General features: G+C 44.0%; 1 protein-coding gene across 1 annotated transcript; it reads right to left on the reverse strand.

Moving 5' to 3' along the window:
• LOC131549640 (uncharacterized) lies at nt 1-5,840 on the reverse strand. The gene is made up of 4 exons (XM_058792001.1): nt 5,631-5,840; nt 721-1,509; nt 488-592; nt 1-356 (listed from the first exon to the last, which is right to left on the reverse strand). The coding sequence occupies exons 2-4, from the start codon at nt 1,160-1,162 to the stop codon at nt 280-282; spliced, it is 624 nt and encodes a 207-aa protein (XP_058647984.1). The 5' UTR covers nt 1,163-1,509; nt 5,631-5,840; the 3' UTR covers nt 1-279.
• Between the last annotated feature and the right edge of the window lie 17,284 nt (nt 5,841-23,124).

Below are 23,124 nucleotides of genomic sequence, written 5' to 3' on the forward strand. Positions count from 1 at the left end.
GCTCAACAATATTTGTATTTATTAGCCAAAAAATTAAAAGTTCAGAGAAAATTTTAATTGATATTTATTTAAAGGTTACAGAATTTACCAATTTAAATGTTAAAATCAATAGAAATATTAAAATACATATTTAAGACATCATTACTAAGTAAATTATAGACATATTATTTATTTACAGTTTAACACATCTTTAAGCAGAGTTTAAGTTTTATGCTACAGGCATGCATCTCTCTGTTTTCTCATTTTCTCAATTTCATTGTGTCTGACATCTGTTGGATCTTATGGATCAGTGACTTCAGAGTATGTTTCAAGCCACCGTAGCACCTTTTCATTTGCACTTTGGCTCATATTATTACCTGTAGGTTTTATAAATATGAATGACAATGTAATTTTAGTATGAGATCAATTGGTTCAAGACAATTTTACACTATATAATGAAGACAATATTTGCTTCAAGCAATTTTTGCTGTAAAGCTAAATAACTCACCACAATATGCTTCAGAATTCTGAATGTTCAAGATCCCATCCCTTATAATTGCTTCCATTCTTTGTCCTTCTCTCCTTGTCTTCTCCATGAGGGTTTCAGCTTTCACTGAAAAAGGAAGATCGCACAGAATGAGTGCATTAAATAAACATTTACAGATATAGATGAATATACTGCTGCTATAGACTGCTTGCTGCTGTAATGTAGATGTTGATATTACTCAAGTGCCAACTTACTGTTGACGATGCCATCCATGCTTGCATCACTTTTGGCTTCTATACATCCATTGAAACACACCGCTAATTTTTTTAGCTTCCTTGTTATTGCATGATAGCTGTTTTTGAAATCGTGGTACATTAATTTTGGTAAATGGTTTAGATTTATTTCCTCGTCTTGTTTTGTGTCGTTCGCTTCTGCAGCACATTGAGTGTTGAGGCAGAACAAGCTGTTTTCTGCCACCATCTCATCAATCTTCTGGAGCAGCTCTGAGACTTGAGATCGGTTCTTCTTGTCTGTGTTGTCAAAGACGTGATATCTGTTCCTGCATTTCTCAATCAGCCACTGAAGAGCTTCACCTTCACTCTCAATGTGCTGCTCGATTGAGATGTCTTTAAACATGTCGCCCCACGTGAACAAAACTATAGTGTGTCTCCAAACATCCTCTCTGAGACTGGCCATGTACCCTTTATTAATCTTTTTTTGTTAATTCTTGAACAAATTATCAGCCGGAATCACTAGGATCACGGCATGAGGGTATTGCATATGTTGTGACTGGCCGACGCTCTCCAGAATTGAAGCTTGTGCGGATTTTGGGTTGAATTTAGACAAGAAATACTTCCACCAGCTTGAAGTGTCCAACATACTTACTGATCTGCCATTTACAAAACCAGAATATTTTGGGCACTTTTTTGTTCCTACTGTTTTATTATTTTCTTTATTAAAGATGGTGTTTACAGTTGAACTCTTCCCAGACAGGACCCACCCAAGCAGTACAATTCTCAGTTTTGAGAGCAGAGCCACAGTGTCTTGAAGAAAACAAATGTTAGGATTTTATTAGAATATTTAGAAAATTAATACTTATTTGCATTTTTTAAATGTGCACTGGACACATTTACTCAACACTAGGGGTGGCATGGTACATGTATTCGTACCGAACCGTCACGGTACGGGCGTCTCGGTTCGGTGCATGAGGCCTTACGACGAAAACAGGCAATTCACCCCCAATCCAGAAGGGGGCGCCCGCAGTAATTACACGTGTTCCACTCGGACCTCGCGCGCAGAAAACATCCATTCAGAAGCGGATTGAGTTCCGTTTCGCGGCTTTTTTTAATGCTGTCTGTCTTTTTAAAATCAAGCATGTCTCGCTTTTTACTGTCTCATTCATTCACGTTCCTTTATTATTAACGCCAAATGTCCCACCCGCTGAAAGCAAAAGTAACCGGCGAAATGTTTCATACTAGCTCTTGGCACAGGAGAACACCATCTTCTATAAAACAAAGTATATGTTTCAGTCCTGTCACTTTTTTTTTTTTTTACATACTTTTACCCTTTTTCTGCTGTTCAAAAAATCTTTCTTTTCGCTATTACCACAAACAAGCTACGAATCTGAGTGCAGAAGCTCTACGTTACCATAGACACGTCAGCACTGAACGCGCACTGAACACGCACTTTGGCCGGTACAAAAAAATGTATTATTATTTTAAACCTTTTATCGGCTTATGTAGGCTCTACAACAAAGGAATTGCTGATCTCTAGTGATGACTAATTTTTGTAATAGAAGAACAGCGAATGCCATGAGTTGTGCACTTGAAAACAAAGCCCCCAGACAGTGACCATGTGCTGATTCTGAACGCATCTCTCACATAGACTGACAAAGGAGTATACTTTAAAGGCTTGCGCACTCAACTGTTTGCGAAATGGGGCTTTGTGCTCTTGTATCCTACCGCTCTCATTCGGCACAAATCCAAATATTCCATAATATTTCCATATTTGCGATGTAAGGTATCTGAATGCTAAACTATTATTTATTATGTAAATTATAGGCTTTGTACTTCAGTCGTGTTCCAACGGTGACACAGAGGTGCATGCGCTGATGTTTGGCTCACTGTATTTTATTTTGATAAAGTACCAACTGCGCTGTCAAGTTAGCAATGCTGGAACTGATGTGTGTTTTTTTGTTTGTTTGTTTGTTTGTGTGTGTGTGTGTGCTCCGGCGCGATCACTTCAACTGTTTTCTTATACCAGCAGAATCAACTTTAAACACTTATTGTCTTATTAATAATCACTGTATAAAGGTCTGCTTTTATTTGTGTACACTCACAATGAAAACAAAAGTTTTTATATATATAACATAATAATATTTAGTATTTTCACATCTAGATGAATTTTTTTTTATTTGCACTACTGTCTGTTAAAAATAAATAAAAAGAAACTGAGCATAGTAGATTTCTTTTTTTTCCCATTGTACCGAAATCGTATCGAACCGTGACCCCCGAACCAAGGTACGTACCGAACCGTGACATCTGTGTACCGTGCCACCCCTACTCAACACATATGAAAACTCTCTTATGAGCTTCTCAGCTTCTTTGACTAATGTTCTGGCAACATTCAAACAAACTTCCAGTAATGTTACTAGAACAGTCATTCAGAGTTATCAGGTCTTTCATAATGTTATCAAAACATTAGCACAAAAAGTCCACACATACTCTATCTCGATACATCTTTCATTGAATGCTTTTTTTCCCCAGAACCATTTTAGTTTGTTAAACGGTTTTTAACATTTTACTACTTGTTTCAAAACATTCGAAAGTAACATTATCATAATATTTGCAAAATGATGAAATGTAATGGTTTTTAAACATTAAAAAAGTTTTACAAATGTAAAAAAAACTGTTTGTTGTTTTGAATGTTCAGTTCAATTACTTATTCATAAATAAAGGAAACATTAGCAAAATGTTCTTAGAACAACTTATTTGTTGGGATTCAAGCTCTGATTCCAGCTCTCAAAATGTTCATGAGAAACATAATGTGATAATATGTGAAACACTTTTCTTGACTAAAGATTTTCCTAGTTGACCATTAGTTGTTAATTTAAGCCATTAGTCGACTCATCGCACGTTTATAATATTAATTTGATGTGTCATCATATTTACTGCTCTCTCTAGGAGAGCAAATTTTATCTTCCGTTCATGCAAGACATCAAGGCTATATTTGATATTGCACGAATATAGGCTAGTAGCCAATGATTTAAATGTGAATTAAAGGAAGAAACATTTATAATCCCCTGCGAAAATGGGTGAGACATGAGTGAAGATTTTGGAAGAGAAACAAAAGATTCCATGTCCAGTGTAATGACTCATGGAATATTGTTAAACTGGTGGAAAATAGGTTGCCTATAGCAAAACCTAAAATCATTTGGCCCGAATCCAAATGTTTCCATATTTGTTATGTAACGTTTAATTATTAACCAATTATTTTGCAAACAAAGATTTGTACTAAACCCGTGTTGTAATATTCACATAAACAGCATTCACATTCAAAAAATGTACTAGGCAATATTAACTGCCGTGTGTGACTGACAAATTAAAATTTGGTCGACTAGTATCCTTGACTAACGTTTAGTTGACTATAGGGGGCAGCCCTAGTCCAAACACTGGTGGTTTACTTATTTCTTTCAGTAGTTTTCTTTTGCTCTGAACCTTTTCTTGTCTGGCTTTTGCTCTTTATACATTTTCATCTCTTTTTCTCTGAATGTCGAGTAGCACGATGTCTTGAGTTTCAAAATGCTTGCTGTTGTTTTCGGCCACAGCATCATCAATCTCGACTTCAACACCTAATATTGTGTTTATCACTGAGGCTTTGTCAGATTTCTGCCATCCAAGAACAACTGCTCTTATTTATCTTAGAAAAAAAGGTTTATTAAAAATAATTAAACTATAAAAATTTAAATGGATTTTTTTTAAAAAGCAAATTCTGGTGCAAATAAACAGGACTCATTAATTATTATTTTTTGTATTATTATTTATTTATTTATTTTTTACAAATTATTGAACTATCTATACAGCCTGGTCTCATGTTTATGTGGTTTGAAATTCGATTAAATGTTATTTTTGGAAAGGCGTCTGATCAGACCACATTCTAAGTATTTTTTCTGTCTTTCCGGATGAAAAACAGAGATGGGAATAAATACATGAAAATGCCTTATATAAAAATACTTATATTAAAATATTTGTTTCTAAAAGTTACTTTTTTGTAATGTCTGAATAGCGTTTTTTCTAAATTAACACAATGATAACTATTATCTTTAATAATAACTTTATCTTTAATTAATCGGCACATGATGTGCATGTTAATTAATTAATCTCATTAATTTGATGAATTAATCGGCACAATTACATTAAAAAAACAAAAAAATCACTTGACAGCCCTATTTAATGCATAGAAAACTTCTTTTTTTCTTCAATGTAGGCTATTTGTGCAGTCAGTTTTGATATAGTGACAGGCTGCCACGAATAACTCAATTTAAACCCAATTTAAACTCAATTTAAACCCAAAACACTTGGACACTGATAAGTCAAATGGCCATATAAGTGATAACAATAAATAAATAAAATGACTCATATATTAGCGGTGAAATGTCACCCGATTACGTCAAACATTTTACGGATGTCATGATAACAAATGTCACGAAGGAAAAGTTTGAATATCTCGCCTTCGCTTTCATTTCGGACGATCTGCAAAAACACATAAAAAAATAAAATAAAAGTAAAAAACTAAACAAATGATTTAAAAGTTTAACATGCGTTTATCGAAGTAAGAAATATAATTAGTGCTCTTGAGATATGAAATGAAGGCGGGTCCGGATTGAATTCTCTCCGGGTCCGGACATTGAGAAGCACTGCTGTAGACCAAAACGACCCTTACTTTTACGCAGAAAGCATGCAGTTGTAAATGTGAACCGGTGGATTGACAAGAACATAATGAATAATAAAACTCTAAAGATATAGCCTATAGGCTACTAAGATATATTGATATGTTACTAAATGAATATAATTGTTTGATAATTGTTTAAATTAATATTACAAATTAATATAATAAAATAATACAATTTTACAATTTTGACATCTTAGCTTGACATGAACTTTACCTCGTTCCATCTTCCTTGCCATCCTTCTTTTTTTGTTATACAAACAAAAATGTTAAAAAATATAAGGAAAGAAAATCCACCTAGCATAAACTAGAAAAAAAGTCATATTAGTAACCTCCAGAAACAATCAACCTAGTAGGCCTACAACTTAGAAAAAAATCAAATATAACAATATAATCTATCGGACTGAAGCCAAGGAGAAATACACCATCAGGCTGACATACTCAGAAATGAGGCAAAGTTTCAAGGTTCTTTCTCTTTCCTTGTGAAGCTGGAATGTGAGGTATGTTAAGCGTGATTTACAAGAATCTGGAACATTGACAGCAACAACATACAATCAAAACAAAGTTCAAAGAAGTTAAAAAAATAAACAGAAAATAAATGTCAGAAACCAGCATCAGCCCAGCAGATATATGGCTACAACAGTCAGAGTTAAATGCATTTAAATACATTATAGCACGGTTTCACAGACGGGGTTTAGACTAAGCCAGGGTTAGGCCAGTGTTCAATTAGGACATTTAAGTAATTTTTATAAACATCTTGAGGCAAAACAAAGGCACTGATATATTTTAAGATCAGTCAGTGCAAGTTTATTTCAGTTGAAACAGCTCAGACTTACATTTTAGACTGGGACTAGGTTTAAGCCTTGTTTGTGAAACCAGGGGTATATTTGTATTATAGTCATATTGCTGTTAGAATAGAATATAACTTTTTATAAGAGAAGCACCTCTTCAACTTTACAGTATAGGCTATACAGCGAAATTTATTTGTTTACACTTTGAATGAATAAATCTGTTTGATGCTGTTAATGGATAATTATGACTCTTTTTGAAGATTAATCCTGTGATCATTATCTAAATGTAACCCCCTAGAGTTTTACACTGTTCTGTACTTAAGTTCCATGCAGTACCGTAGTTTCCCTGTAGGGATCGCTGTATGATCTTGTTAACTGAGACGTAGAGATTAGGAGAAGAAAACTCTTCGCAGCTGGTACGCACGAGTATGTTCGTGGGTTTCAAATGGAGTTCATATTGATGTCGATTGAGAAGTTATTTCTACGAGCTCTGACTGTTTTTTTTTTGTTGTTGCCTGATTCCATCCTGTGACATGAACAACTGTGAGCTTATGTGAGCGATACCTACTGCCGATGTCCAACTCGGACCAGTCTGCATCGTGGGATTCTTTTTTCAATTTCAGCTAAGCTGTTACTTCATACACACACTACCCGGGTAGTAGGATAAAACAAGGCCTTATACATACATACATTTACCTTACACTACACACACACCAACTTGCGAAGGAACAAGGAGGACTTTTGGACACTTTCTTTTCTTTTCTCTTTCTTTGCTTTCTTGGACCTATTGTGTACAACCTGGACCAAATATCAAATTTTTCCCATTTCAACAGTGTTGTGTTGGGACAATACAGCAAAATACTAATGTGTCTTCTATTTGTTATTTTTTTTGTTATATGTGCAATAAATGTGCTGGCTGTTAACCGTTTCATACCATTTGGCCCAAATTTCATTTTTATCCTCCCAAGAGTCGAGCCTAGCCCTCTATCTATTCAGAGTGATATAACAGTGTTATACTGATAACTTTTGCCGTGTTACATAAACATTATCATTAGTCATTTGGTATGTATGTAGTCTAGTTAAAGGCCTTATTTTTCTCATCAACAAGTTCTGACAGATGATATTCTTGTCACAAACAGAGACGGAAACCACAGGAAGGGGAAATGGATCTTGGTGAGAGTGTCTTGGGTGAGTATCTTGGTGGTAGAGAATGTCCAAAGAGCCTTAGCGGAGAGTTGACAGAATCCTCTGTTTACAGGGTGACTGAAGATCAGGAACCAGGAGACTTGGGAATCCGTCACGGAGAATCATAGGAGGAAATGGGGTGAAAGTCTGCGAGACAACAGGTAAGTTAATACACAGGTAAGTAATCATAGAGTCCGGTAACTGTTCAGATGGTGAACCATAGACCGGACGATGAGTGTCAGAGAGAGTGAGTACTTATAGGAGTGCTGATGAGGGTTTGCAGGTGATTAGAACTCAGGTGATTGTGATCTGGTGATTGCTGTTAACGGCGGTGACTGTGACTCTCTGACAATTCTTTGGTTTATCTGACTGTTATGTTCAACAAAAACACATAACAACGGAGCTTCGGGTGAATGCTAGTTTACTCAAGAAACTTCAGAGGCAACAGAACAGAATACGGTGAAGCATGTGCATCAACATGACTTCACGACAGTATTACTACAACAGATAATAACAATGATGAACTGGTTAGCAACCACAACATTTCCCCCCCTCCCACCAAGCTTAAGTATGAAATGTAGCTTCAAAGTCCTGGAAGTGTGCAGGACGTGCCCTTGTCCTCGCAGGGCTAGTTGTCATAGGGACATTTTCAGATTGTGGGCCCTGACAGCGTTCGGTTCTCGCTTCCTGTCCAGTGACTACATCAGGATCCAGATTTAGTGGCAGCTGAATGGGGTCCATAGGTCGGTTCAGGTTTTCCTCCATAACAGAGGGGGTGGGCACTCTTCGAAGACAACTGGCATGCCAGCGGGATCCATTAGCTAGCTCAAAAGTGACTGGCCCAAGCTGCCGTTTGACCTGTAGGGGCTCAGACAGGAAAGAGCTCAGTTTATTGCTGCGATGTGGCCTACGGGCTCTTACCCAATCCTGTACTCTTATCTTTGTGGGCCGAACACGATGCTTGCAGTCATATCTGGCTCTCATGTTGCGCTGATGTTGATGAACCCATGCCCGAATCGAAATGTTCACTGGGAGCTGTTGAGATGGGCGCAGCCTGCATGAGCAATAGACAGGCAGGGGACACCCCCGTGGTGGCATGTTGAATAGCGCGATAATGCAAGAGGGTCTGGGAGAGAGCAGCCTTAAATGGGAAACCTTGGACAAGGTGTGCACGTATGCCATTTTTCAGACTTTGATTAAATCTTTCCACGTCGCCATTAGCTTGAGGATGGTAGAAGGCGGTGCGTATATGGTCTATGCCCCTGGCAACCAGGTACGATGAAAACTCACTGGAAACGAACTGCGGCCCATTGTCAGTGGTAATGGCCCGCGGGATTCCCCATCGGGAAAAGAGTTGCTCCAGGAAATCAACCATTGCGGAGGCTGTAACTGAGCCCATAGGCACAACCTCAGGCCACTTTGAGTGGAGGTCATACACCACAACTAGAAACCGTAGATGGTGAGGAACAGAGGCGAGCTCCCCACAAATGTCCATCTGTAGATGCTCCCATGGTTTGGTGGGCCAGTCAACAGGTTGCAAAGGTGGCGGTGCTGGAGCACCTGTTTTACCACTAAGCAGACAAGGTGCACAGTCACGTACAAGAGCTTCTAGCTCTCTGTCAATCCCTGGCCACCAAACCAAATCTCGGCACCTCTGCTTCAGTTTAACTATCCCCACGTGACCCTCGTGTGCCATTGATAGCACCCGCCCCCTAAGGGACAGAGGAATGACTGCTCGGTGCCCCCGTGCAATGCATCACTCACCCCAACATGTCAGTTCTGCCCTGACTCGGGAGAAAGGTGTCAGGTCAACGCGTACCCGAACTGGCCAGCTGTTCTGAATGTAGGTGCTCAGGGTAACGAAGAGTGGGTCTGCTGCAGACTCTCGCTGAAGTTCTTCAAGAGGCTGAAAGGGCTGATACACTAACTGCACAAGATCTCTCTCTATATCTGACTCCGGCTGCTTGGCTGTGCCAGTTGGCTCCACAGTTGAACGTGACAGGAAATCTGCAACCACGTTGTCTTTTCCAGGAGTGAACAGCAGCTGGTAGTTGTACTGATTCAACCTGTCAGCCCATCAGTGAAGCCTGATGGGCTTGTGGCCCGTTCCAGCAGAGGACATGAGGGTAGTGAGAGCCTGGTGGTCTGTTCTGAGAGTAAAGGATCGTCCATATAAATACATGTGCCAGCGCTCACATGCCCAAATGCACACCAACGCCTCTCTCTCTCCCACTGAGTATTTCTGTTCCGCAGTACTCAGAGCCCGTGAAGCAAAAGCAATAGGCCTTTCAATGCCATCATGCAGCTGTGACAGGACTGCTCTGACTGCTACTGCTGATGCGTCACATGTCACCAGGGTGGGGCTGGAGAGATCAAAATGAGCTAGAGTTGGTGGTGACGTGAGAAGGTGTTTGAGTCGTCGAATAGCCTGCTCACAATCCACTGTCCATGCCCAGGGGGTCTTATGCTTGAGTAGCTGTCATAGAGGGGAAGTGATTTCAGAATACTGAGGTAAGAACCTGAGATAGTAAGCAGTCATGCCTAGGAACGATGCAAGCTGTCCAGCTGAGGTTGGCATGAAGAAGATTTTTATTGTAATAAATCTGAATTAATCAAGTATAATCCAGGTGAATCTAGCCATTAATATATCGTTTTAATCTTCCATTATGTTCTGACTGTGTAAATGTACAGTCAGAGACACATCTGGAAGAAATGAGGAGGGGGCTTTTTCCCCTTACCATAACAAAGTCTAGAAGGTCTCCTCTCCCGAGGGAGAGATAGAATTGCATACGTAAGTGAAATGTAGAATTGTATACATAAGAGGGATGCTTAATGTATAGAAGGCCGCCTTAAAAACTTGTATATATATCAGTGCCGAGAGACAATCGAGAAGCTTTTCTGCAGACAGGCTTCGAATTTAATTCCTGTTGAATAAAATCTATTCTTCTGGTATCAAAACTCCAAGACTGTGCTTCGTTCTTTGAGCAGCAGCGGACGACACTACAGGCACTGGAAGGTTGAGAATGGCTTCAGCGTTGGACTGCAATGGTGTGATACCTGAACTGGACACCCGAAGACCCACAAAGTCTATTGCTGGGGCAGCAAACACGCATTTTTCTGTGTTCAATGTCAGATTGTGTCTAGACAGAGCTGTGAACACCCGTCTGAGGCATTCGTCATGAGTGGCCACGTCCTTTCCATGTACTACAATATCATCTAAGTACACAGCCGTACCCGGGAGCCCTGCTAGGACAGTAGCCATGATTTTCTGAAAGCAACTAGGTGCTGAACTTAGGCCAAAAGGAATCCTCTTAAAACGGAACAACCCCATGTGAGTCACGAATGCAGTCAGGTTTCTGCTGTCCTCGTGCAGGGGTATCTGCATGTAACCTTGCTTAAGATCCAGCTTTGTGAACACTGAGGAGCCATAGAAGAGTGTTGTGAGTTCCTCAATTGTCGGCAATGGGTATTTGTCTGGCACCTCAGCCTTGTTAGGCCCACGAAGGTCAACGCAGAGACGTATGCCCCCAGACCGTTTTTGCACAATCACAAGATTTGAGACCCAAGGGGAAGCATCAATGGGTTCAATGAGGTCTGCAGCTAACATGCCCTGAAGTTCAGTGGTGACCTTGTCGCGCATGGCGAGAGGCACTCGTCGCAGAGGCTGGATTACAGGCGGTACATCTGGGTTAAGCAGGGGTTTGTGGGAAAAACAGAGAGGCAGCCTAAACCACTAAATAGAGCGGGAAACTGTGTCTGCCATGGAGAGTCCACCTGAAGGATGGTTGCACCGCTGTTGTCATGCAGAGAAAAGTCAAGGCTAAGGAACAGGTCAAGAACCAGGATATTAGCGCCATGCTGAGTTATGTAGAATGGAAACTCTGGTAGACGTTTTCGTCCATATTGTACAGGCAGTCTGACTACTCCAGTCACTGCAATGCTGGCTTGGCCATAACCACAGAGATTCAGAGGTGATGGTTGTAACTCAACATCAGAGAAAAATTTCTTGTAGGTGGCCATATTAAGCAATGACACCTTAGCTCCTGTGTCAAGAAGCAGCGGAATGCAACAGTCTTTCAGCTGCACACCACATGTAGAGAAAGTGACTGAGTGAGGACCAACTGTACGAATTACTGCTGGTGAAGGCTGCGAACTGGACTTTGATCTGCACCACCTTGCAAAGTGGTTGAGCTTACCACAATGTCTACACTTTTGGCCGATAGCTGGGCAGTCTGGGTACCTGTTGACATGACGAATGGAGCCACAGTTGCCACATTTCTGTCTTTGTTGACTTGACTGAGGCTGTATTTGCTGGATGATTGCACCTGCAGGCTGGAACTCCTCATCTATGACTGTATTTGCAGGTACAGAAGTGACATCAGTTTTAGCTGTATTAGTCTCTGCTATTTTAGCTGCACACTGTGTAGCTTCTTCAATTTGGAGTGCCAGAGTGAGAGCCTTATCCAGAGTAAGTTTGTCATCTTCCATAAGCAGCCTCTCTCTGACCCGTGCACTGTTTGTTTTTTCAATAAGTTGGTCTCTAATTAGTTCGTCACGCAGAGCACCGAATTCGCATGGCTCGGCAAGGCTTTTTAAATCAGCGACAAACTGACTGGCTGACTCACCAGATCGTTGGCATCTTTGTCTGAAATTTAGCCGTTTCAACAGCACACTATGACTCCTTTGAAAATGTCCTTTTAGTCGTGCAACAGAGTCAGAGTACGTATTTGCAGCGCCGAGCGTCTGGAAGATCCGTAATCCTTCCGCGCCGAGACAATGGAGGAGAATTGTGCGCTTTCTCCTTTTCTCGGGACATCTTCCAAGTCCACGGCTACAAGGTACGTCTGAAACGACACATACCAGCGCTCCCACGGCACGACAGGATCACCAGCGTGGGGCAGAAATGGCTCAGGGGAGGCAGAGATAAAGCCATCCTCGTTGCCAAATGTTATGTTCAACAAAAACACATAACAACAGAGCTTCGGGTGAATGCTAGTTGACTCAAGGAACTTCAGAGGCAACAGAACGGAATACGGTACAACTGTGAAGCATGCGCATCAACATGACTTCACGACAGTATTACTACAACATATAATAACAATGATGAACTGGTTAGCAACCACAACACTGACAATTGAATAATTTTTAGTTAATAGTTCAGTCATTTAATATGAATTAAAAGCTTTCCTTTCATTTAAACGCTCTTAAACATATAAGTTCAAATATCATTGGATATTTTACACTAACATGAGAGTATTAATTCATGGTGCATATCGCAACACAGAATCACATTTCACCTCAGCTCTTTCATGTCATAGGTTATGAATGCTGCTAAACTGGATTCACTGCATTGACAAACAACTAACGTTGATTAGAGTAGTACAACCTTGAAAAGTATTAATTTAAGGTAAATTTAGAACAAATCAAAAATTTGCGATTATTCACGAGTTAACTCATGACAATCATGCGATTAATCGCGATTTTTAAAAAAATTAATTTAATTTAAAATTAATATTATGTATATAGCCTACTATATGAAAGTGAAAGTGAAGTGACATACAGCCAAGTATGGTGACCCATACTCGGAATTTGTGCTCTGCATTTAACCCATCCAATATGCACACACACAGCAGTGAACACACACACACACACACACACACACACACACACTGTGAACACACACCCGGAGCAGTGGGCAGCCATTTATGCTGCGGCGCCCGGGGAGCAGTTGGGGGTTCGGTGCCTTGCTCAAGGGCACCTCAGTCGTGGTATTGAGGTGGAGAGAGCGCTGGACATTCACTCCCCCCACCTACAATCCCTGCCGGCCCAAGACTCGAACTCACAACCTTTGGATTACGTGACCAACTCTCTAACCATTAGGCCACGACTTCCCCTTCCCTATATGCTATTTTAATGATAAAGCGCTAATATAAGTAATAAATAAGGTTAGCCTATATATTGCTCTAATATGGTTATTATATTTTATTGGCATATATAACAGTTATCTGTATAAATTATAAAACACTATTATGACAAGGTAATGTTTAATTTATTATATTACATTTTATATTATCATCTCACACATGGATCGGCATTTTCTATAATGTATTTCTATAATAAAAATACATATGTGATATGACTTAATATATAATTAGCATCAAACAAACAATATAATTCTTATCTCGAGGATTAAAGATTAAAACGGGAAAAAAATAAAAATGATTGCAAAACCATCCTCATCAGCCGACATCTGTTCTCTTTTTGACAGGTAAGCAGGTCTGTAGACTTTCCATGGCACACAGTCGTCCACGAGAAAACCTTTGTCGACCATAATAGCCATGTCAGGTTTCAGCAGAGACACAATCCCAGACTGCTTGAGAAGCTCCTTGTCACTGATGGATCCTGCATACAGGGATGACACAAAGGTGACTGCGCCATGTGGTGCCATGCCAATTAACCCCTTGAAGGTGCAGTGGGATTTATAAGAGGAGAACACTTGACTTTGAAGCAGGAGAGAGGGTGGTTTGGCACCGCAGCTCTGTGCAGGCGATCACCACTTGTGTGTCTGGATAGTCCTGGAACTCCTTTGGCATGTGAGCCTTGACCGCCTCCTCAGACATCCAGATGCGCACTGATCCAAGAACGGTATAAAGAAAATTTCCCCGGGTTGTTATAATTCGACTCACGATGGACTGATGTATATCAAATCTGTGAGCCAAATCCCTTTGTGTCAGACCAACGTTGTTCCACTTCCTTTCGGAGATCTTCAGACTGATCTAAAGAAAGATCGACAGCCGCAGGAACGGGAAATGAACAATAATCATGCTCCTCATGCTTGAGGTCCACAGGCACAGGATCTTCGTTCAGTGGAGGGGACACTTCTCTCCTCTGCCATGCCCCGGTGCGCCTTGGTGCTGAAGTGGAGTAGTTGTTCCACTCAAACAAAGTGGGCACTGCACCTTTCTTCAGTAGCCGGCGTCCTGTGGGAGTCGATGGCTCGATCAAATCATCACTCTTGAAGTGACGACTGCAGACTCTTGTGTTAGGAGTGATATTAAAATCCTCACGTCGGATATAGTGAATCCATTTTTTACTTTTTTCCTTGTCCAAAGGGAAAGTATGGAAACTAACCACCGAATTAAACCTTGAGGATGTGTCACATAATGGGACACAGCAATACATAGATGTTGCACCTTCATGCCGAAGGCACTTGAAGCTTCTTGAACTCATTAAAAAAAATGTTATATTTTAATATTATATACTAAAATGTTGTTACTACAGTTAATAAAATATATAATATAAAATAATTATTTGTAATCGCTAGATAACCGAAAATTTGACAGAAAGACCGCACTATTACCACAGCTTGCTATCAGAGAACGCTAAACTGGAAGCTCGCCTACAACTGAGATTTTAGCGGAAACACGTAGGCGGTGGGCCGTGCATAGAGTCCATTACGTGGCGATATGCACTAAGCATAAGGCCTACATGACCTTTGAACAGAAGAAGAAGAAAGAAGCAGTATGGCGCGCTTTTTCTTAGTGTCCGTTTCCATAGTGACTCGTCGCTCTGTTGAGAATGTCTTGAGTCTTAACCAGGAACATACTCTGAGTTGAATGAACTTACTCCCGGACGCGTTTTTGGAACCACATACCTCGAGTAAGCAAGGTTTGGGGTTAATCAACCGAAAGTTCAGGGTTTATCTGACGGTAAGTTAACCATGCTTTCTGGAATACACCTTTGATGAAGGGTCAGAAACGTCTGGATCCATTTGCGATAAAACTTTAATGGTGCAAGATGGGCAGGGTCAAAACAACAGCGTAGAGAATCACAAAACACAATCCAAAATCAGTAACAGATACCAGGCTATGGTCGGGGCAGGCAGCAGAGAATCAAAGACGGAGAAGCAAGCTCAAAGGTCCAAAGGCAACAGGCAGGCAATCAGAGAAAAGTAAACAGTCCTAGGTCAATACACGGGGAATCAAAGAATCAGAAGAACCGCTCAGAAATTGTGGCCGGGGCTAACAATACTTCACAATGGTTGATGAGAAGAGCACAGCTTAAATAGGGAATGGAAATGACAAACACCTGGGGTAGGTAATCAGGCCAAGGCACGGGGCATGTGGGTAATGTGGTCCATAATGGTATTAGTACTCTGGTGAGGGTGCCCTTCGGTGGCGATCGGAGAGAGCCACAGAGGTGCGGTTTGTGACAACACCCCTGACATTACACTCAGATAAATGTAATGATAAATGTATCTCTCTTTTTTAATCTTTTTGTCTTCAGCATATTAGGTTTATAGCCAAATTGTTGTATTTCTGCCAGTGTTGCCAGCTTAGCAATTTTGTTGCCAAATTTAGCAACTTTTCAGACTAACCTAGGAACTTTTTCTCCCAAAAGCACCTAGCAACAAATTTAGCACTTTTTAAAATTTATTTGGCAACTTTTAGCAACTTCTGATAAGTGACTCAGACAATAAAAAGGCACACATTTTCCATCCAAATTACACACAAAAAAAGGGGGAACCAAAGATGCTTAGCAGTACACACGTCACATGAATTGATTTAGCTGCTGTTTGCAATTGTTCAGTTTAATAATAATAATTTAATAATTGTTCATTTAGTAGCTTGTACCTGCGATTGTTGATAAGTTAGTACACTGTAAGAAAAATGGAAAAGATACTAGTAATTTTCCAGGACATTATCCATTATCCATTGTAACCCGGTAACCCAAAACACAATGTGTAATTTAAAATTAAGGTAAAAAAACAATATGGAAAATTCTTTCATATTAACATAGTAGATTGTGCCCTATTTAAAAACTTTTCTTAGAGTGTAGCATATACTAACAAACTACTAATACACTGCTTAAAGCATAATTGTTGAGAATGAGCATGTTTACATGCACGTTCTTAAGACCATTATGCTTAATAAACCAAAACGCACGTGGTCATGTAAACGGGATAACCCGTTTTCTTTTATTAGAGTAAGGTCATAAACGGCTTAAGCATAAACCGGTCGTAACAGGTAGTTTTTTGCCTCTTACTGCGATTTCGCGCGGCATGTAAACACAACAACCCACTTTCTGTCAGCTTATTGAAGTGCTCATGTGTGGTGTGACAGGAATGCATCGTTAGTGCAGATTTAAGCGCATCTAGACCGAGCAAACATCTTGCAGTAAAGAAAGAAGGAAATATATCACAAAAGCAGACTTTTTCATGACTCAGAAAATGATAAAAATGTGTTCTCATCTCGTGAAACTGAAGTAGAAGTGGTTCAGTCACAATGCCACATTTATAACTGCATGAGGAGCTGTAAATTACCTGCTGACATATTGCAAGCTTAATTTAACATCACAACTGACAAATGTATGGAATACTCTGAGTATTCCACCGGTGGAACCGGCGTCAGCTTCTAGGAATGAAGCAAGCGCTGGCAGGGATGCTGGAAGTATGGCATCGAGACGCAGCGTCTCGTTCCCTCGAGGAACTTGGGTTACATACGTAATCTAAGATGTTCCTCTTCAGGAACTCGAGTTGCGTCCAAGAATGCTAGGGGAATGAGATGCCTATGCCACCAGACTGACAAATCCCTGCCTAGTGTGGATGGAGCACAGCTCGGGCGAGAGAAAAAAGGCCACAAGTGGCTAAAGTGGGCGGGGCCTGTGTCCCGAAGGCCAACTTCTGAGAAGTGAGTCTTGATCCCCAGGAAAGGGGAGAGCAGAGGACTCGAGGCTATGGAATAGCATCCTGATCCACCACATAGCATAAGCTCTCTGGCCGGAGGCCTCAGCCTCTGAAGGAAACGTGTAACTAGGGGGTGTCTACCCACTGATTGCCCACCAAGAGAGGTGTGGTAGGCCGAATTGCCGCCACATAAACCTTCAAGGTGGAGTGGGTCAACCTTGCGAAGAGTCGGGCCTGCAGGAACTCCAGAACTGTACCAATCGGGCAGTTGACTGGGTCGAGCTGGCGGTCTCCGCACCATGAAGTGAAAACTTTCCACTTCAAGGCATACAGTTTTCTCGTAGAGGGAGCTCTGGATTGGAGAATGGTCTCAACAACCTCGGTTGAGAGACCGGAAGCTATGAGTTGCGCCCCCTCAACTTCCACATCTCAGGGCGGGGGTGATAGACCCCCGCTTGTGAGAGGAGATCCCTCCTGACGGGAATCTTCCATGGAAAGCCGTTGAGGAGAGAAATCAGGTCCGAGAACCATACTCTGCCCGGCCAAAACGGTGCTACCAGAAGTAGACTGACCTCGTCCCGGTGCACTCTCGCCAGAACTCCCGGGAGCAGAGCGATTTTGGGGGAAAGCGTACAGACGAAGCCTCCCCAACATCTGTACCATGGCATCCAGCCCCAGTGGAGCTGGATGAGTTAGAGAGTACCAGAGGGGACATTGCGTTGTCTTCTGAGTAGCGAAGAGGTCCACCTGTGCCTGGCCAAACACTCTCCAGATCTGCTTCACCACCTCGGTGTGAAGCATCCATTCCCCGGGCCTCGGCCCCTACCTTGACAGGATGTCTGCTCCCACACTGAGATGCCCAGGCATGTAAACTGCTCTCAGCGAGAGGAGTTTGCCCTGGGATCACACAAGGATCTGGTGCGCCAGCCTGTACAGGGGGCGCGACCACAGACCTCCTTGGTGGTAGATTTAAGAGACCACCGCTGTGTTATCGGTGTTTCGCACCAACACATGGTGATCTCTTAGGTCTGGGAGAAAATGTTTCAGAGCCTGAAACACGGTCAGCATCTCCAGCCAATTGATGTGCCACGTGAGATGGCGACCACTCCACAGTCTGCGGGCAGGGTGGCCATCTTCATGACCGTTCCCCAACCGGTGAGGGTACGCATCCGTCGCTAGCGTTACGCGGCGACACGGAGCTCCCAGCACCGGGCCCTGAGACAAGAACCAAGGTTGTCTCCACATGTCTAAGGCACGTAGGCATCGCCGCGTGACCTTGATCATGCGAAGCGGGTTTCCCCTCGGTGAGAACCCCTTGGTCTTGAGCCACCACTGTAGGGGTCTCAAGTACAGCAGGCCAATAGGTATCACGTTGGACGCAGCTGCCATCAGACCCAGCAGTCTCTGAAACTACTTGACAGTGACGTGTTTGAGCATCTTGAACTTCAGTCTGCTGACTGAGCGGTTCAACTGATGCAGATCTAAAATGGGATGCAACCCTCCATCCTTCTTCGGAACTATGAAGTACCGGCTGTAGAACCCGGAATCTCTTTCGTGAGGAGGGACCACCTCGATGGCCTCCTTCCTCAAGAGAGTACTCTACTTCTCGTTCCATTACCAGAACCTGCTCGGGGCCCACCAGAGTGGGATTCACCCCATTGAATCGAGGCGGAGGAGAACCAAACTGGATTCTGTATGCCTCTCTCTACAATATGCAGGACCCATGGAGACACATTTGGCAGTAGTTTCCACGCTGCCAAATAGTCTACTAAGGGAACTTAGTAGAGACTGGCCTCTGGTGTAACCTGGAACGGCACACCGGCAGGAGACGGCTGAACTAGCTGCTCTAGAGACCCCCGAAGGGGTGGCAAGCATCTCAGCTCCGCTACGTTTCCGGGTGGAAGAAACTGAGATGTGTGCTCTCCTGAGGGCAATGAGGAGAGACGGGCACCGTGTACCGCGGTATACGCCGCTCTTCCCCGGAGGGGCCTGCCCTCATAAGTCCTGGGCCATGGGCACCTCAGCCTCAGCCAAAGTCTCCTATTAAAGCAACTGTCCTCAGACCCGCATCATCTTCTAGGAAGACTAGACTGGTAGAACCAGAGCCTGCAAGGCAGGACCCAATGAGACACGCTTGTCAGGGGCTCCCACACCACCAGGTGCCTACTAAGGGAACCAGTCTCTTGGAGACTGGCCTCTGGTGTAATCAGAGATATGAAACTGAGATATGTGCTCGCTGGAGATCGCTGCGTCCTGGAACACCATACGTGGCAGGGTTGGCAAACCGATCTCCTGAGGGCACTGAGACGGGCACCATGTACCGCAGTGTACGCTGCTCTTCCCCAGAGGGGCCGGCCCTCAGAAGTCCTGGACCCTAGGCAGCAGGATGTTTTAGCTGAATACTATCCAGCGAGAATGACGGTCCGCAGATCCGCCTTCTGCTAGAAGGCTTCGGCCCGGGAGCACCACTCTGACTCCAACATTCTGGGGAGTACGAGAAGTGACGCTCCCTATATGAGAAGCTGGAACACGGTTGGGGCTGCCTCGGCGAAAGCGGGGCCGGCACCGCGAGGAACGCTGGTGAAGGCTTCCTCCTCAAAAGAGAGCCCTCTGAGAGTAAGCATATGCAGTGACAAAAGCTAACAAAGCGGGCAGTCAGCTCCCTCTAGAGCTGACTCTGCGTGCTCTGCTCTCAAGCAGAACACACACGGACTGTGTGTATCCTCAGCAGTGAAGAACACACAGCCTGTAATGCGATCTGCTTTCGCCCAAGTTGCTTAGTTTTCAAGTGACTGTGAAGGACAAAACAACACTAAACCACACAGGTCGACAGACACACCAGAGTAGCAGTTGCTGAATGACAAAAGCTGACGCTGGTTCCATCGCACGTGCTTTTATGCTTCCTGGCCATTACGTCACCCGCCCGTGACGTCTCGCCCATCCTTTGGACAGATTACACTTGTATCAGAGCGTGGTCACGCTGGAGGTGTTCCCCTAGCGTTCTCGGACCCAGCTCGAGTTCCTGAAGAGAAACTGGTTCCCTCGACAAAAAGCCAATAGGTTCCCTCTCATAGGTCACTTCGATGCTGCGGTGACGTCACCGTATGGGAACACCCTTTGGTGTGACGAATGTCTGAAGCCCGGTACCATCCCGGCAATCTTATTGGCCAAATAACGCTTGGCACCGCCCTACACATGCGTCAGCATAGTATACCTGCGTGCCGCACGCTATTTCGCTCAGATTTAATTTCCTTCAGGAAAGCGAAAGCAAATTCTCTGTGCCCTAGAAAGCATCCCGCGTTCTCAGCGATATTTTCCGAGCAGTGTTCAACTCCTCTTCGCGGACATGATGAGTCATCGGAGATGTAAAGAGCCGTGTAGCAGGTTTATCACGGCGGGGGACCCTCATGATAGGTGCGTTGTGTGCCTGGGCCTGCATCACGTGTAGGCGGCACTTAGCGGCCTGTCGACATGTCCCCACTGTGACAGTCTGCGACTGAAAGTTCTGCGCTCGAGGGTAGAAGTTTTCTCCAAGGTCACCCCCGCCGTGTCGCTTCTGCAGTTGCCGAGGCATCGCACGAGGTGCTGGCTTGGGGCGACATGTGTGACCTGGACCGTGAGGACAGTGCTGCGCTGGAGCTTTCTCCATTTCGCTCGCTCTACCCCATTCGAGTGTAAGAAGCCGGCAATAACTTCGCGGAACCCGTTGTTTTTGCAGACGAGGATCTACGGCCCACCTCGGAGGCCTGCAGTGTAATCTCCTTTGGAGTCGGAGGATTTACTGGCGGATACATGCGGATCTTTCCCTCCTGGCGGACAGGAGAGACGCAGCTCCCCATCCTACAGCGAGCAGTTGGATGTGGTCACTCGTCCGGTGGATAAGCTACGGTTGGATTGGGAAGCGGCCCCGGCCCAGGCCCAGTCCCAGTCCCAGTCCCAGTCCCAGTCCCAATCTAAGCTGGACGACCGTTTCCAAACCAGTCGTGCACCTGCTCAACCCCGTAAACCACTCCCTTTCTTTCCGGACCTCCACCAGGAGGTTTCGAGGTCATGGAAGCAACCATTTTCGGCGCGCATCACTAACGCCGCGGATTTCGCCACTATTACGGACATGGCGGGCTGTGGTTATGCAGCCATGCCGCTGGTGGAAGAGACTTTGGCGGAGCATCTCGCGCCGAACTCGGCCGCAGCTTGGATGTCTCGCCCCCTCCTGTCGAAGCCGTGTCGAGTCACGTCTAGCCTCGTCGGGAAATCCTACTTGGCTGCAGGCGGCGGCCATGCTCCATTCGATGGCGGTGCTTCAGGCCTACCAGGCGGAGCTATTGAAGGAGCTCGACGAGGGAGAAGGTATCACACTGGAGGCTGTGAAGGAAATGCGGCGGTCCACGGATTGCGCTACGTGCCACCAAGCACACCGCCCGAGCAGTCGGCCGTTCGATGGCGGGAATGGTGACGGTTGAGCGCCACCTTTGGCTCAACCTCACTGACATCTATTCTTATGGATGCTCCGATCTCCAAGGATGGACAGTTTGTAGATTCAGTCACCGCGGTGGTGGAGAAATTTAGGGCAGCGAAGCAGCAATCGGCCGCGTGGACGGAGGCACAGCGAGCACATAAACAGATTGGAGCTCTCCAGCATTTCTCGAGACTGCTGAACGGCCGTCACATGTTAGTCAGGATGGACAACACAACGGTTGTGTCATATTTAAATCACCAAGGAGGGTTACGTTCTCGCCCCCTGTGCAGGCTGGCAAGGAAGTTCCTTCTATGGACTCAGGACAGGGTTCTGTCGATCCGAGCGGTTCACGTTCCGGGGCACTTGAACTTTGGAGCGGATATGCTCTCGAGATATGCTCAGAATACGGTCGGACAGAGTGGAGAGACTATTGCTGGTAGTCTCGTGGTGGCCCATTCAACTATGGTTTGCGGAACTGATCAGTCTGTTAGCGGGCTCTCCGTGGGAGGTTCCCCTCAGACAGGACATGCTGTCGCAAGCACGGGAAATGATCTGGCACCCACGACCAGATCTATGGAAACTGTGGGTGTGGCCTCTGAGCGGAGTGAGTTAATATGTTCCGGTCTCTCAGCGGATGCTACCGAGACTATAATTAATTCTAGAGCGGTTTCTACAAGACGCTTATGCCTTCAAATGGAAACTGTTTACTACCTGGTGTAGACGTCAAGTTGTGGATCCAGCATACTGCCCCGTCGTTTCAGTACTGGAGTTTCTTCAAAGCCGTTTTTCAGAGGGAGTAACGCCAGCCACTCTTAAAGTATACGTGGCTGCCATATCCGCTAACCACGCGTACATAGACGCATTTCAGTGGGTCGTCATCCCCTGGTCTCTCAATCTTCTATGGATGATATATGTGCTGCGGCAGGATGGTCCTCACCGAGCACTTTTGTCAAATTCTACAGCATGGATGTGAGGATGGCCCCAGGCTCCCGGGTTCTTTCCGTTTGAGCAGATGCTTTCCTCGGATCCCAGCTATCTCAGGTACGTTAGGCGTGATGGTATAGCGGTCCCATACGGTGACGTCACCGCAGCATCGAAGTGACCTATGAGAGGGAACATCTCGGTTACGTATGTAACCATGGTTCCCTGAATAGGGAACGAGATGCTGTGGTTCAGGCTGTTCCGTACCTTTGATGGCGTTTCCTTAGTCCATGAAATCTGAGCGAAATAGCACGTGGCACGCAGGTATACTATGCTGACGCATGTGTAGGGCGGTGCCAAGCGCTATTTGGCCAATACGATTGGCGGGATGGTATCGTCACCGCAGCATCTGTTCAGGGAACCATGGTTACATACATAACCGAGATGATTTTTCCATAGACTTTTGGATAATCGCAAAAGAAAAACTCTGTGTTCAATCATAGTTCATGAAACTTACATGTTTTGTCCATCAAAATAATCTTCACAAAATAATATAACTTTTAATCGAATTTTGAAGCCGAAATAAAAGCGCCAGAACTAAAAAGCTAAACTTAGGCTATAAACAAACTACACCACCACAGTCGCTCCCCTTCAACGTCACCACCACCATGCT

This window comes from Onychostoma macrolepis, chromosome 11, assembly GCF_012432095.1.
Source record: "Onychostoma macrolepis isolate SWU-2019 chromosome 11, ASM1243209v1, whole genome shotgun sequence".
NCBI lineage: Eukaryota > Metazoa > Chordata > Actinopteri > Cypriniformes > Cyprinidae > Onychostoma > Onychostoma macrolepis.